Source organism: Protomyctophum parallelum (genome assembly GCF_964188405.1).
Source record: "Protomyctophum parallelum genome assembly, chromosome: 23".
In the NCBI taxonomy this organism is placed as follows: domain Eukaryota; kingdom Metazoa; phylum Chordata; class Actinopteri; order Myctophiformes; family Myctophidae; genus Protomyctophum; species Protomyctophum parallelum.
In genome coordinates this window covers 19,499,085-19,515,645 of record NC_139715.1, presented here as the reverse complement: position 1 = coordinate 19,515,645, position 16,561 = coordinate 19,499,085, and the positions used below count along the sequence as shown (strand labels likewise).

General features: G+C 42.3%; 1 protein-coding gene across 1 annotated transcript in view; it reads right to left on the bottom strand.

Moving 5' to 3' along the window:
• Positions 1 to 3,562: 3,562 nt before the first annotated feature.
• col18a1b (collagen type XVIII alpha 1 chain b) overlaps positions 3,563 to 16,561 on the bottom strand; it is a gene marked incomplete at its 5' end in the record, with an annotated part of 51,458 nt that continues 38,459 nt past the window's right edge. The window contains 13 exons of the mRNA XM_083758411.1: positions 3,563 to 7,544; positions 8,142 to 8,251; positions 8,749 to 8,946; positions 9,535 to 10,068; positions 10,668 to 10,700; positions 11,262 to 11,390; positions 11,939 to 12,006; positions 12,232 to 12,397; positions 12,995 to 13,108; positions 13,507 to 13,541; positions 15,567 to 15,620; positions 16,101 to 16,131; positions 16,337 to 16,402. Coding sequence (XP_083614537.1) covers positions 7,328 to 7,544; positions 8,142 to 8,251; positions 8,749 to 8,946; positions 9,535 to 10,068; positions 10,668 to 10,700; positions 11,262 to 11,390; positions 11,939 to 12,006; positions 12,232 to 12,397; positions 12,995 to 13,108; positions 13,507 to 13,541; positions 15,567 to 15,620; positions 16,101 to 16,131; positions 16,337 to 16,402 — 1,755 coding nt within the window. The 3' untranslated portion in view covers positions 3,563 to 7,327. The remainder of the gene's footprint in view (positions 7,545 to 8,141; positions 8,252 to 8,748; positions 8,947 to 9,534; positions 10,069 to 10,667; positions 10,701 to 11,261; positions 11,391 to 11,938; positions 12,007 to 12,231; positions 12,398 to 12,994; positions 13,109 to 13,506; positions 13,542 to 15,566; positions 15,621 to 16,100; positions 16,132 to 16,336; positions 16,403 to 16,561) is intronic.

Below are 16,561 nucleotides of genomic sequence, written 5' to 3'. Positions count from 1 at the left end.
TGAGAATGTCTGACTTAACCCACCTTTCAGAATATAGAGGTTCTTTAGGAGTTCCATTAGGAGGTTAAAAAACAATGCACACTTTAGGAGGTTCAAACACTGCACCTTTCAGAAGGACAGTGAAAATCTTATTCAAGAGGCTTGAACCTCTAATTGTTTGATTTGTTGTTTCAGTTTTTATATTGAATATTTTTTGAGTTTTTTGTTGATTGTTAGTTTTGTTTGAGTTTCTTTTAGTTTTGTTTGAGTATTAGTTTTGATTGAGTTTCTTTTAGTTTTGTTTGAGTTTTTTGTTGATTATTAGTTTTGTTTGAGTTTCTTTTTGTTTTGTTTGAGTTTCTTTTTGTTTTGTTTGAGTTTTTTGTTGATTATTAGTTTTGTTTGAGTTTCTTTTTGTTTAGTTTGAGTTTTTTGTTGATTATTAGTTTTGTTTGAGTATTGAACCAGGAACCTTTGGGTTGTAAACCTCAGATGTATCTTTTGAGCCACGCTGGGCTGTAAGGTACAATCTGGGACTTATATTTAACCCACCTTTTAGAATTTAGATGGACAGTGAAAATGTTCTGTCGCAGAAATGAACTCTGGATTTTACTCTTCAGCCACATATGCATGAGAAATGCAGTTGAGAACATTACATAACTGAACTTTCAGAAATAAGAATGGACAGTGAAAATGTTCTTCAGGGGACTTGAACCCAGAATGTTCTGTTTACAAACCCCAGGCTTATCACCTGCGCCACACTGGCATGTAAGGTACAATCGGGAACTTATATTTAACCAGCCTTTCAGAATAAAGAATGGACAGTGAAAATGTTCTTCAGGGGACTTGAACCGTGGCAGGTTTGAACTCGCAACCTTTGGTGTACAAACACTGGATTTTACTCATGAGCCACACAGGCATAAGTGATGCAGTTGAGAATGTCTGACTTAACCCACCTTTCAGAATATAGAGGTTCTTTAGGAGTTCCATTAGGAGGTTAAAAAACAATGCACACTTTAGGAGGTTCAAACACTGCACCTTTCAGAAGGACAGTGAAAATGTTCTTCAAGAGGCTTGAACCTCTAATTGTTTGATTTGTTGTTTCAGTTTTTATATTGAATCATTTTTGAGTTTTTTGTTGATTATTAGTTTTGTTTGAGTTTCTTTTAGTTTAGTTTGAGTTTTAAGGACTTTTAATAACTTATTATTGCATCAGAAGTAATCAACAAACAATATACCGGTAGTATTAAAAAAATAATAATAATAATAATAATTAAATATAAGAAAGAGGAATGGAAAATAGCTGATCTACAAGCTCCCAACAGCTCGCAACAGAGGCGTTGTGATCTTGTAGATCAGCAGCTATTTTCACAATACTTTTCTATGAAACTGAGTCAAACAAAATGTAATAGGCGTAGCCTACTGTAGGCGGCAGGCCTAAAGTTAACGCCTACATTTGCTTGTCAGAGTGTGTGGTCACGGCCTGAAAGAGTGGTCTAATTTTAAAATTAATTTAAGATTAAAGCTGGGTCACAGATGAAAAAGAGAAAAAAGCAGTGAATCTCTCTGCTTTCGTTTCTAAATCATTGTCTGTGTGCACATAGCCCCTTTCGGCACCCTCGGTTACCTTTTCTGAATTTTGGACACAAATATACAGTATAACTGAGGGTGCCGAAAGGGGCTTGTGCACCTGGATCCTATCCTGCACATGGAACACTATTAAAGGACGGTTCTAGCCCTAGAATGGCTCAGATATTACATACACTACACATGCCCTCGATCCTGTGTTGGTGAAATGTATGCAATATGACAGCATTCTAGGGCTATAAAGGTCCTAGAGTCTAGGACCTTTATAGCCCTAGAATGCTAGGGCCTAGACAGACAGTACATTAACTAAATGTCCCATTACACTTCTCAGATAGCATCCATACTCACTCAGAAACTTGTTGGAATGTCTCTCACAAGTTCACCAGCCACAGTCCATCTTGTTGTTATTAATGTCAGCTGGTTTTGGTAGAAATACTGAGCGAAAACCCAGCTTCAAACACACTGATATTAATCGCTGGCTCTTTTTTTTTTTTTTTTACCAGATATTTTAATTTATAAACAGAGCTGTTTCCAGTTCCACAGATCTCTCTCTCTCTCAGACTGTTTTCCTTCCTGTCATTTTTTTAGTCCCACCCCCTGTCAAACCTGCAAAATGTTGACTAGTTGATTGACAGCTGTCCTGTGTGGTCATTGCCCAATGACATTGCTTTGTTTGGGAACCATCTGCACTATGCGTAATACATGTTGTTTTCCGTTGTGTCCAACAGGTGTCAGTGTTGCGTTGTGTTGTGTTTGTGAACTTTGGTCAGCTCTGCTCCAGGTTGTTTTACACTCATTTTACTAAGCAGAACATCTCGTGCTGATACTGTACTGTACTGACCTTGATATAAAAGTCAATTATGTTGCGATGCAATTTGTTGGGCTTGTAGATATTCTCACTATCATGGTGAGTAGGCTATATACCCAAATAATTTACTCAAGTAAATGGGATAAAGGATAAACCTTGTGGGCAGCTCAACATTAAATTCTCCAAAAATGAAAAAAATAAATAAAAATAAGAGTAAATGTATTTGGAATGTGGTCGGAAATAATGTAGTGTATACATGCTTTGAGCATGCACGAAACATCATTATCTGATCTAAATGTACCCTTGACTTCTTGTTTATCATCAAAATGACCCGGCTATCTGGCAACTAAAGGATACCTCACCATTAGAGAAATGATTCACTTCTATCTGGCAAGGATACCTCACCAGTATAGAAACTCTTCAACTTTGTCAGGCAGCAGTTCCGTCAGGCTGGATTTCTCTTCTCAGTCACCATCAGCAAAGGTCTGCTTATGGCCAGCTCTCCAGGGAAAAGACAACCAGCAGTCCAGCAACATTTAATTATGGATGATGATGTTGAGGGAATAACAGACAACATTGTTTATAAAGACCTGCTTTAATTATCTGTAAGTGATTCAAAGAAATGTTTGTAACAAGTTTGTAGCAAATCGGCCAAGGGCCTCAACACTAAATGAGGAGAAGCTGAATAAGTTGGGAGATGAATGTACAAGACAACTTGAAATGATAGCTGCAATGTTGCCTTAAAAATGAGTAAGATATATTATTACAGATATGTATTAGATATTTGGCAATTAAAAAATAAATGTTACAAATAAAAAAAATCACACCCCAGTGTGAACTGTCAAGTGAGCGGTGCCTTTGATGAGTTGATCCTCAGCACCCACTATCCCCTATGCAGGCACTTAGCTAAACCATGTAATATTTAGAAATATTCAGAGTACTCCAGTATTGAACTATAGGAGACCTGGGATTTGAAAATGGCATTTCTGTGCTGAGAGCCTGCTCATTAGACCGCATTTGTCTTTTAGTGCTATTGAGTTGTTCTTTATAAAATATTGTCCTACTATTGTAGCGTCAAACAACATACTGTGACTTTAACAAAAGAGACAGCCAGACAGAGACAGAAAGATTCCACACTTGGCCATTATAGTATGAAAGAAATAGCACCACAACATTGCCCATGACACATTTGATTTATACAAAGGTTTTATTTTAGGAAATGCGTTTCAAAAGACACGTCACGAAAAATTTATATCTATAAAAGTTAATACACATCTTACACATAATGTGGTTACAACTGTACAGGAATAGCATTCCGCTGTGTACTTCCAACTAAAAATGATGAATGACACTTTTGATACAAATCAAGTGACACATTTTAATATCAGTGTCCGCGTTCTCTCCCTCGGACAATTCACCCTTTGTCAAGTCGCGCCCGTGGTTGTGGCCCTCTTCCCACCCATTGGTTGCAGTTTCGTGGTTGGACAAAAATCCTCTATCCATCCACTACCATTTAAATAACATGTTTTTCAGTCGCTTCATATTGATATTCTGTGCACTCAATTGTTATTTTAAACTGTCAGTAAAAAGGAACATCACAGGTGCAGCATGGTGACTGGGCATATCTTTTTTTTTTTTTCTCCAAAAATGATGTTTTTGCAAATTCAAACAAGGCGGAACGAGGGCGGAATAAGGCAGCCTGCTGGTTAGTCAGTCAGGGACCAATCAGAAGGCTGACAGAAGGGTGAATTGGGTAGCGTAGCTAGAGCACAGTGCATCATCATTTATGAATAAAAACTCCTGCGACAAAACGTTTAACAAAACAAAATCACGATGATCCTTATAAACAGTGCATAGACAAGAGAAAGACATTCATGGCTGATTCCTTATGTGGTATCTGCACATACACTTTGTACGTGCAGGCATATGATGATATTTTCATGTGTCCTCCCTTTAAATGCTAGTAGCGACTTTAAGCAACGACGGATACGGCAGTCGGCTACGGCAACCGGAAATGGATCAGTGCTCGATACATAAACCTGCTCTCCGTCGCAGACCTTTCTACTACGGCAGAACCTACACTTACACGTAGAGTCTACAATCAAATTTAGACTCTACGTGTTTATTGAAATTATAGCTGTTATACATTTACACCGATTGCTCCATCCTCTCTTATGCTGTGTAATGTGTTGGCATGCTCTGAATGAAGAAATAACACTAATACCATATTAACCATATTTATTAAAACGGTTTTAGAATAACACAGATTGCTCCAGGACCTTACTCTTTCCACTGCTGATCATGTCCAGCGCATGTAAGAATTAAGCAATATCGGCAAGTTAGCTGACGCCCAACGGGATGTAATCATAGTCGCCGTCGCCGGAGGCTGTTTGCTTAACGATTTTGACAGCTACGGCGCCGTCCTGAAAACAGTCATTGCTTAAAGTCCCTATTAGCTCTCTCCACAGGAATTTCCACTCAAGAAAAAATCTTTTGGAAGGTTTGGAATATTTACCCGATGTGAGACTTTAATACTAGATGTCCAAATTTGTGGAAAGAATAAATCACTGCACATCGATAAAACATTAAAACTACTTTGTTAATCAAAAATAAATACTCCTTTGTTAGACATTTGAAAATATCTTCCCTTGTATGTAGATAGCAAAATACAAAAAAGTCTGTTATTCAAGTGCTACTAGTTGTAGGTTATTATAGCAGTGTATACAAAAACAGAAGATAACATTTGAAATGAATGACCATTAAGCTCGACAGTGGAATATAGGCCTTGATGACCATACTGTGAGATCCATCTTCCAATTCAATTGAACAGTTTGGTGGAGGAGATATGGATATCATTATGACATTATCTCTCTATACAATGCACAAAACTTTGTGCACATTTAGGTGGCCAAGTCGTAGACCGTCACCTACGCGGAGTATGCAGAAGTGCGATGTGGCCGTGATACGTCACTGACTTGACCTCTGCGCTTACGACGTGCACAACTTTAGTTTCCCACAGCGTGCCAGCTATTGTCCAAAGACATATGGCCGTCTGCCTTGGTTCAAAATATACACTTTGTGTATGTGTGTTTCACTCGGACACACGATATTCACGGAGAAACAACACGGACCTGTGGCGTTAGATGTGACCGTGCAAGCTTACTAACAGCGTTAGTCTAAACTACAGCGCAGACTGCTAGTTTTCATGCGAGTGTGTAGTACTAGTATCACACAGTTTGGTCAGCTACTGTCGTTCCCGAGTGCAGGAAAACAGGGGAATAATAAGGCTAAGAGTTTGTTTCTCTTCTCTCTGGTGTCTTGAATCAGTTTCACAGTACTTGGTGAGGAGCTGACCAGGTTCCAGTGGATTTATTTGGACAGCTGAACAAAATGATGTGCTTTGGTTTGGGCTCGATCAGTACGATCTAGCTAACAACAGATTGGTAATGAAGTAGTTTCTACCACAGACATCTGACACAGAGTGCAGATTGTTGCGACGTATGAAATCAGATGATGGAAGACCAAAAACGAAGGGTGATATTTTAAAGCCGCAACCCGTACATTGTATGTCCGTTGTTCCCCTCTCCCCCAATGGACAGGTAATTGCATGTCCAAACTATAATAAAGATGGTGGCACATGCCCAATCTGATGTGTGCGGTCTGCTTCAAATACCTTTGACATTATTATTATAACCCAACACCAGGGCCTACATTTCTTAAAGGGTCACTTCACCTCTTTTGCAACCAGATCTTAGTTTAATGATGTTTGAGAGAGAAGAAACACTTTCCTGTGTTTTTTTGTGGGTAATATGTGTTTTTAGATATTTTTGTATTTCAAAGTGTCCATGATGTCATGGACACTGGGCTCACTTCCTTCCTGGACTATAATTCCCATAATGCTTTGGTGCACTGCTCTTCCTTCTGGATAGGAGGGCTGTCTTACTGAGACAACATATAGTTCAGGAAGTAAGTGAGCCCAGTGTCCAGGACATCATGGACATGGAAATACTAAAACATCTAAAAACACAATGGAAGAGTAGGGAGATAACCCCCAACCAATGCAGATAGTAGTGATAGTAGTCATATCAACATACTCTACCATACAGATCGGTAAAGGCTATAAAGGCATAAAATTCAAGAAAAAAAATTATCTTAAAAAAGGATGTTTAGATACTGCTGCAAGGCACATGAAAGCAAGGTCATTTTGCTCATCATTGATGACCATGAGATAAGCATGTCCAGACTGTGGTTTGGCTCTTAAAATTCGCCCCCCCCCAAAAGAAAATTTCACAATTCTAGGGCACTGAGGTGCACCCCCTACTGGATGGTCATTGTATAGCACCATATGAGTGGATTTCAAACACAAACTAATAACTATTTCGAAAAAGGGCTTATTTACAAACCGCACGACATATTGTGCATACGTTTCTGTGTACTGTGTGTGTGTGTGTGTGTGTGTGTATATATGCGTGTGTGTGTGTGTGTGTGTGTGTGTGTGTGTGTGTGTGTGTGTGAACACACAGTGTGAGGATTTCAGTGTTTGACTGCTTTAGTTGTAGTTGATGTGGCCGTGTAGTCTATATGTACAATATATGCGTGTGTGTGTGTGTGTGTGTGTGTGTGTGTGTGTGTGTGTGTGTGTGTGTGTGTAAATGTATGAAGGTGTGTGCATAAGTTAATGTATCGGCATGTACTCTCATGGGAAGGCCTCTAGCTCCCTCAGACCGGCTGGCGTAACTGGTGTGTTTACGTGAATTCAATAATGTTCAATAATGTTGCTATACCTCATGTCTGATGTTGTGGTGTGGTGTGGTGTGGTGTGGTGTGGTGTGGTGTGGCGTGGCGTGGCGTGGTGTGTGTGTGTGTGTGTGTGTGTGTGTGTGTGTGTGTGTGTGTGTGTGTGCGCGCGCGCGTGTGTGTGCGTCTATGTGTGTGCGTGCGTGCGCGGGAGGCCTATCTCTTGGACGGTCCAACGTAGCTGTTCTCGACACACAGCACCACGAAGGAACTGGAGCAGCTGCTGGAGCTCTGCTGCAGGATGCTGCCGCCGCCCTGCAGGGGCGAGGCCACGCCCGACAGCGCCGCTTCGCCCACGCGCCACGTCTCGCAGTACGTTTCCACCTGCCGGTGGCCTGCCGCGGTCGAGCCGTGCCACAGCATCTTCTCTGGCCTGGGTGGAGAGGGAGAGAGAGAGAAAGGTTCCAGGTAGGGGTGCACGGCTATGAAATTATGACCGATATCCGATCTCCGATTATTTGGCCGATACCGATTCTGACCGATTCCGATATTATACAGAGGACCACAATGGAAACAAAAGCCTGTTAATAAAGTAGTCAATCAATCAATAAAATAGCCTATACTCTTTTCCAAGTGGTCTGTTTTCACAACTGAATGACTACTGAATGAGATGAGTAGAGTTCACAAATTAAATGTAGGAAAATGTAAAGTTTTTTTACATGCATGATTTGACCTTTGTTCTAGACTAGAGATGCTAGACACTCTTGATTGTTATTGAACCCTTTGACGATTCTTTACATTTTCCATGAATTACTTTGATGGTGAAAACGTAATTTTATAATCTGGATTATTTTGAGACAGATCCGATACCGATACGCTCTTAAAGATATATAACGGTCCATTTGGTTTCCAACTCTCTCCACTCCCTACTTGATCATAACTACAGCGTCACACCAATGCAGTGGTACAGTATATCCACATGCTCCAAATTGCAAGTTAACAGTTCAAAGGACACGGTCGAGTGGCTCACCATGCACTGTCAGTGAGGACGTCCTTGCCATCGAAGGAGTATATCGGCACGTCGTCCTTCATTGTGCCGCCATTGAAGATGGAGTCCCAGCTGTCAAACAGAATCTCATCCTGGCCAAGAAGAGAGTGGTCAGTTGAACAGAGACCAGACAACACATTTGACCATGTATTCGGTATCCATGTTAGTATTAACATACTGTACCATACAGATTGGTTAAGAAATATTGTTATAATTTTAACGTTAGTTTTGGATTTGCTGCTATGACAGTGGTGCTCAAAGTATTTCATGTCAAGGACCCAAACAATTATATGGAATTGGCCACCGACCCCCATATGGAAATATTTTGTTCCAGAGATCCCTCCCCCCAGAAGCAAAGATTTGAGTTAAAAACGTTTGATGGGAAAGAATATATATCATTGCACGTTTTCACGATAAAAAAAGCAGATCTACAAGCTCGTGTATCTGCTATTTTTTCAACAGCTACTGGAAAGTGTAAAATAATGGTTAAAGTAGTTAAAACACTAGTATAAGGTGACACAGATGCGTCCTCATAGTCTAAATGGGGTTAACCAGAGTGCAATGTTGCTAAACATGGAAGAGTCTCTACCTTCAGGTTGACGATGGGCAAACCGCCGCGGTCGGTCTTGCGGACGATGCTCTGCAGGTCCTGGAGCTTGGAGGAGAGGAAGGCCCGGAACGTCCCCATCAGCCCAATGGCTCGGGCCTGCGTGAAGCACATGTAGTCTGCCCCGCGGATACCCCGCATGGACCCCGTCTGGGCGCTGTTGAGCGCCATCATGTGGAGCTGGAGGGGGACAACAATCCATCCATAGAGCAGTGGTTTCAACCCTTTTCATATCACGGCCCATTATTTATTCTGCATTTGAGCCACGTTGGACCACCATTTGATGAAATGTAGGCCTCTCAGACCCAAAACTAAGGAATATTTTGTTGTTGTTGCATAAGTTGCACAATTCCATACTGAATTGATGTTGCTACCATAGGAGAAATAAGAGGCAAATGTTTGATCAAAATAAAAATAAATCTATATTCTCTAGTTGTGTAGACTTCTTAATTAAATACAGATGTTTAACAATAATGTAACTCGTGAGTGTAAAATGAAACCAAATGCCATTTGGTTTCATGTTACAATCTAAGGAGTTAAAGTTCTATAAGGGTCCATTTGGTTACCAACTCTCCATCATTTATCTGGGGACCACCTAGAACCCTCTCAAGGACCACTGGTTGAAAACCACTGCCATAGAGAGATGAACTCTCATTCATTGCAAATGGAGTGTCGCGTCCAATTTTCTCCATGGAAATCCAAAAGCACAACATCATGACCGTTTCACACAAGAGTCCCTCCATGCATGAGTCCCTCTACTCCACTTACCGAAGGCCCCGAGGTGTGATCATGGACTGGCCTTTGAGGCTCTGGGGGCCTGGGTCGTCGCTGAGGAGTGACCGGGTAGCGGCCGTCCGGGTAGACCGGGCGCTCCGGGGGCGGCTCGTGGTGCTGCCGACTGTCCGGGTGGTTCAGTCGCTCGGTGAAGCTTGGGTACCGCGGATCCGTTGGCGCCGGGTACTGCGGGTCTGGCAGCGTGGGATACTGCGGGACTCTGGTATCGGGTTGGGGCTGCGGCTGAGCCGGAGGCGGATATCTGTGGTCTGGCTGCGATGGGTATCTGTGGTCTGGTTGCTGGGGTGTGTATCGGTGATCTGGTTGGGGTTGGTATCTGTGATCCGGTTCTGAAGGGTATCTTTGATCTGGCTGTGCCGGGTCAGGCTGTGGGTGGTATCGGGGCTCCACCGGGCTCTGACCCTCGTCCCGTCTCCGAGGCTCCTCTGTGGGGTGTGCTGCGTTGGGGTGGTGTTGTGGGTTGTAGGGAACCACCGGCGGGGGCTCCACAGCAGCCACCTCGTTACCCTTCGAAAGACACAATTTAGGCATTTAGCAGACACTCTTAATCCAGAGCGACTTACATTAAGCAAGAACAAAAAGCATGGGAATACATCACATAAAAAGCATTTATCATGAAACATGCGTAAGCTAAGAACGTGACAGTGGAATATCTATATAATGAAACTATACATATAAACTATGCTATACATATGTGTACTATGACGTGCTATGACTACATACAATGCACTTATAGTGCTGTCTACATAACATGCTATAAGTCTGTATCAAATGCTATCTAAGTCTACAGAAATGCTATCTAAGGGGGTAGGGTAAGTGCTATGGGCCATGAAGGAGTCTGAAAAGGTGGGTTTTCAAACTACGGCGGAAGATTGGGAGTGATGCTGCAGTTCTGACTGCAATGGGAAGTGCATTCCACAGTTTTGGAGCCAGAAGGGAGAAGAGTTTGGGACGTGTGGAGCGTTGTCCCGGCGTTTTTAGTGAGGGTACTTCCAGCTTCTCACATGGCGGTGGGCATGATGTGAATGTAATGCACACATCGTCACTCCATAGACGTAGACATCCTAAGCAAGGTGTATATTATTATTATTATTATAGAAACTCACCTGATCGTTGGGCAAGGCAATGTAGGGCCCGAGCTGAGAAAAGTACAAAAGAAGAATGAAGTATACTGAATTCTCAAGGTTGTCATATTCATTCCAACAATGAAAATAAATTATGTTATGTCCCAAAAATATATTGTAGAAGACAAATGCATTTTGAATGGCCAACATAATATAACAAAAAACTAAAATGACATGCGTATCATTAACTGCCAGGTGATACAAATGCTCTCCGTTGTGCACCTGTCGCTTGTGTTTGTTTCTGACGTTCTTTTTTTGGTTCAATCACTGTGTTTTGTTGTGTAGCTCCAGTAATAGCTCATAACATTAGCGCTGAGGCCATAGAGTTATACTGCGGCGTTGCAGAGTCTGTGTTAACACTTCCATGTTGCGGCCTTTCAGGGCTTAGGATGCACAATGAGTACTTTAACTTTTGGTACTTGAAGTACATTTCGATGCCAAGTATACTTTTGTACTTTTACTCATCATTTTGAATTCAGGATTTTCACTTGTAACAGAGTATATTTCTACAATATTGATACTTTTACCATTGGTTTTAGTGTTGGGTAATGTATGTTTACAGCAGTACTGTTGTACCTGCACTTGGCGGACTCCATCTCGTACTCGCAGGTAGAGGTCTGTTTGTTCCTGAACGTACACCAGCGTTCCTTCTGCTTGACTTCTAGCGGTGGCTGCCATGGTGTGGTAGGACCTCAGCACCATCACCTTGTCAACCATTTACAATTTAGGCATTTAGCAGATGCTTACCAGAGTGATTTACGGTAAGCAAGAACAAAAAACATGGTAATACATCAAATATCAATAGTCATCATGAATCATACGTAAGCTAAGAACAGTGGAATATCTACAGTATACAGTATATAATTAAACTACGTATAATATAGAGTGCTATATCTATAAAATGCTATCTAAGTTACATAAGTTGAGCCTTTGCATATGCCTGTAAGGCCGCTGAGGCTAGGGCAAGTGCTATGGCAAGAGCTACGGGCTAAGATGGAATCGGAAGAGGTGGGTTTTCAGACTACGGGAGTGAGTCTGCAGTTCTAATTGCAATGGGAAGTTCATTCCATAGTTTTGGGACGTGTGGACCATTGTCCCGGCGTTTTTAGTGAAGGTACTGTACCTCCAGCTTCCCTGCGTTGGCTGATCTGATCGCACGGCTAATCAACACATTAGAAAGTCAATGCGCGACAACACCATGAAAGCACAGTGGCTTCTGAATAAAACAACTGATAATAATAATTAGAACTCACTCCTCCTGATGATGATCCTGGGTGTCCAGGCGCTCCGGGGGGGCCTGGGGGGCCTGGGATAGTGATGGCTAGCATACAAATGTTACACGATTGTCAACAGAGGTCATATCAAAGTGGATAATAACAATTTAGAGAAAGTCTACCTCTTTTGTGTGACATGAAACTATAGTGGACTACACATGCACAGAAACATAACATGATGTGCACAACAACATACAGTACAGTACACATGTATGTATATGTGCGTGTGTGCGTGGTTCGTGCGTGCGTGCGTGTGTTTAAATAAGGCTCACTCTGAGTGCCCCTGTAAGGTCCTGGGAGTGACCCTCCTGGAGGTCCGGGGGGCCCAGGTGGGCCAGGATACCCCGTTTGTCCGGGTTGCCCAGGGTGCCCTGCTCCTGGAGAACCAGGTGGGCCCTGGGGCCCCGGGGGGCCCTCGGTGGACTCGCCTGGGGGTCCCTGATGGGACAAAAGAACCGATTTCCACAGGAATCAATCAAGTGGAATGGAAATGACATTTCCATTGGTAAATTATCCAAATAACATACTGTACCACAGATACAGTATGTACAAATCCTTCGTATGAAAATTTGCTCATTTACTTTTATGAGGTTGATCAGAACCTAGATTAACAATGTCTATATCTTTACTTTACAGAGAATACCGGTAGGCTATATGTCTTGTTTACGGGACATGCAATATGGTTGCATGTTAATGGTGATTGACTTCATAGTTTTTAGTTGATTATCACCATTTAACATGAATACAATGGAGCAAACGGTGCTCCAAAGTATATTCATGAACAGTGCAACGCTCAACTCAAAAACTATGGGCACAAAGGCATCGAGAACTGATGGAGGCATCAAGGTTTTTCAATGAATTCTGGGTATTGTAGGATCAGAAAACTACGGGACTGGGGAAGAAAACAGGTGTTAGTTGGACAGACAAATCGTATTGCATGATACAATCCTCGGTTGATACAGTTAATGTCCCACAATGACTAAACAGCCACACATTTCTATATCAAAAAACATGTTATGGAAAAAGCGATCTTACCGGAGGCCCAGAAGAAGCACTTCCGCCTCCATATCGGGGGTCATAATACCCTCCTCCTGACTCGCCTTTGTCCCCTTTAAAACCTGGGTCACCACGTTCCCCTTTCATCTCATTCTGATGGAAAACCAGACAACAAACTCATTCAAATGTGCACCAAGTTCAAATGAGTTACAATGTCAAGCCAAATACTCTTATCCAGAGAGAGGTACTTGCAAAGTCCACGTGAATGCCATGAAATGCCATGAAACTTGTCAAACAACACATGAATAACACAAATAACGGCAATATCAGTCACAGTCTCATGGGAATCAAATGTGACTATCATAAGCATAAATTATGTTTGCTAGCTGTATCCAAAACAAAATGAAACAATTCCATTGGCCTACACAAGATGTCATCCCTGTAACAAACAAGCCATTTACACTTCTCATATTCGAGCACTTCTAATTTACATCAATGTTTCGGATAGCAGCGGCACAGACAGGGTAGAACTAGAAGAGTTTGCAGCTTACCTTGAAGGTGTAAATATCAAAATTTGTGGTAAGACCTAGAACAGAAAACAAAGATTGTCACTGTCAAAAGGCTCATGGAGAGTAACTCCCATCCAGTGAATGGCAGCTTGTCCATTGGCCACGCACAGGTGTTGGAGGCTACTGTACTGTATATACTGTAAGTAGACCTATCCTGCACTCATTCCCTCATTCACACTCATCAATGTCCCAGTAAAGATACAAATTGAATTTGTCCTATACCTGTTATAGGCAGGTCAAATCCACATTGAAGGTGGAATTTAAAATGACAATTTAGGAATTTAGCAGATGCTCATTTGCTCATGTGCAAGGTCAGGGCCATATGAAGCTTAGTCATCCAACAATGGCGTAAGTAAGTGGTCAAGGACGTTATTGTAAAGAAAAAGTGATAGCATTTAAGCACCTTTTTCTCTTTCTAAGCAGCATCCCACATACTATATGGTGTTGCTTAATTAAGCAATATTACTCGAGTGTAATATTGCAATTCTACCACAGTTAAGGTCATTACACACTGGCGAATTGGTGATGCGATTTATTCGTGCGAATAATTCACTTTTTTTTTAAAACTAATTGAAGTCAATGCAAGCTTCCACATCAGTGGCGAATGTGCGAAAATGCGACAGTTTTCGCTCTTTATTTGTTCGCTCTGGTGTCGAATTTTGCAGACATTCGCAGGCGAACTGCAACACCTCTGACCAATCAGAATGCAGCTGATCAGGTGGCTTATTTTACATGAAAATGCTACATCTTAAAAATATGTGACAGCTTTCAGAAGCTGTAGGGTCTAAACTATTATTTGTTATTAAATACATTTAACTTAAACATATTAAACAGTCAATAATAATTATATAAACCCAATTTAGTGTCATGCATTGCTTTTTCTCAGTTTAATTACCAAATTACCAAAAAGTGGCCCAAATGAGCTGACATCACCCTATTTATAATTTAATTTTATCGACGGCACGGGTTAGCAGCCGACTGGCCGTCGATCCCAAATGACTCTGGACTCCACATCACGGTAGTGAAGAAGACAAGAAGTGGTGGAAAGGATAGTAGAATATACCAATACAAACTGCACACCAATAGTGAGGAGGTGCTGACCACGGGACGGGAGACAAACTTGTAAAGGAAGGAGAGGTTGCACAGCTCGTAGTCACGAATCACGATACAAAAAACTTATATTATAGACCAACGTTTCGGCACCTGAGTGCCTTCTCTTCAGGGTATGAAAGAAAGGATACCAATTCTGACATAACGCAGGAGAAGAGGAGTGGAGTGGAGGAGGAGAGGAGAGGAGAGGAGAGGAGAGGAGAGGAGAGGAGGAGAGGACATGTGGTGAATATAAATCGCACAATACGCGTCGCATTTATATGTGTACAGACGCGACTAAATTCGCCGGGCAAATATTTTGCATTTCTCGGATCGCTTATTCGCATCGCGTCGCTAATTCGCCAGTGTGTAATGACCTTTTTATTTATTTTTATGACAGATATAGTCACTACGACCACAAATGTCCCAAGAAACTAGCTAGCCTAGCCACTGAGTTTGCTAGCGCTCTGGGAGAACAGAGCAGCTGAATTATTTGTTTTGATTAGGTGTTGAACGGTGCTGGTTTAACCCACAGCTAGAAGGCTGTTTCAACCTTAGAGTGTATATGAACAGAGATGATCCGAGTTCTCCTTCCATCCACTTGCATTAAGTTGCTCAAAAGCGCATGAGGCGATTTCACTCCTCTTTCCGGGTAGGAACAGATTGCATTCTGGGATGGATTTGCCCCAAACACATGAACGTGAACACATGAACGTGCATGAACGCGCACGAGCGTGCTGCCGTCGTGAACGTGCACAATGATAGTCAACGGACCAGCGCGTTCATGTGTTTGGGGCCAGGCTGCAATATCAAATTCGGCCACTATGTCCATTTCACCTCAGGGTTTCCGCTGGGTGCTTTCTCTATTCATATATACTCTAAGGTTTCAACCAATCAATCAGATTGCTTCCTCGAAACGACCTGTGGTAGAATATACTCTATCCTGAACCTACCTGGAATTCCAGGTATGCCCGGTGTTCCCCGGTCACCTTTGTCTCCCTTAGGATCTGAAACAGATGCAACGGAACACAATCTGAACTGGAATTCTATTCATGGGTATTACTATACATGGGACAACATAATAGCTTGCAAGCATAAGTAAACCTTGTCGAGCCATGAGGCCCATAGGGCAGGAGCGTATCTCCTGTGTCTGTAGAGTGAGGCAGCTTGATGTACAAGTACACCCCCTGGACATGACGCTAGTATGTCGCAGGGACCCCCAATCCAACCCTTGATGCCGAGTGTCAAGCAAGGAGGCACTAGGTGCCATTTTCCTTTGGTATAAGCTGGCCGGGGATGGAACCCAGACCTCCCAGTCCCAGGGCGGACACTCAAACCACAGTCTGAGCTGGTCACATTAGGTCACATTTTGGAACATTAGTCCTCCAAAAAAATCTATAAAAATGAGGTTGAAATTGTGACCTTGTCCCTTTAACTTCACCAATCCAGCAGACATACATTTGACAGAATATGGAGTTAAAACTTACCAGGATAGTGCCTGGAAATGTCAGTGTGACCCTGAAATCAAACCCAAGAACAACAATAGTGTCAATGCTCAAAATAATTTGTATTACTTGAATAAATGTTTCTTTTAGTATTGGTTGTCTAATGAACATAGATGTGATCGGTCCATCAATTCTCCACCAGATATGAAGTTGCAGGTCAACTAGTGGTGCATTGTGGGAAGTGTAGTGTGGGAAGTGACAGGCGGCTCTCTACTCACGGTGAACCTGTCAAGAGGAACGGCTGGTCCAGGGGGTCCCGGGGGCCCGGGTGCTCCTGGGGGACCCTGGGAGACAAGAGGACTGGTGAAAATATGTGGTGGAAAAAGTACTCCTTTTGGGGCTTTTTGCCTTTATTGATAGATTCACAGTAAGTCGACAGGAAACGGGGAGAGAGATCGTCGGGAGGTCGTCGGAGCTCGAACCTGCAACACGCTGTCAGGCTG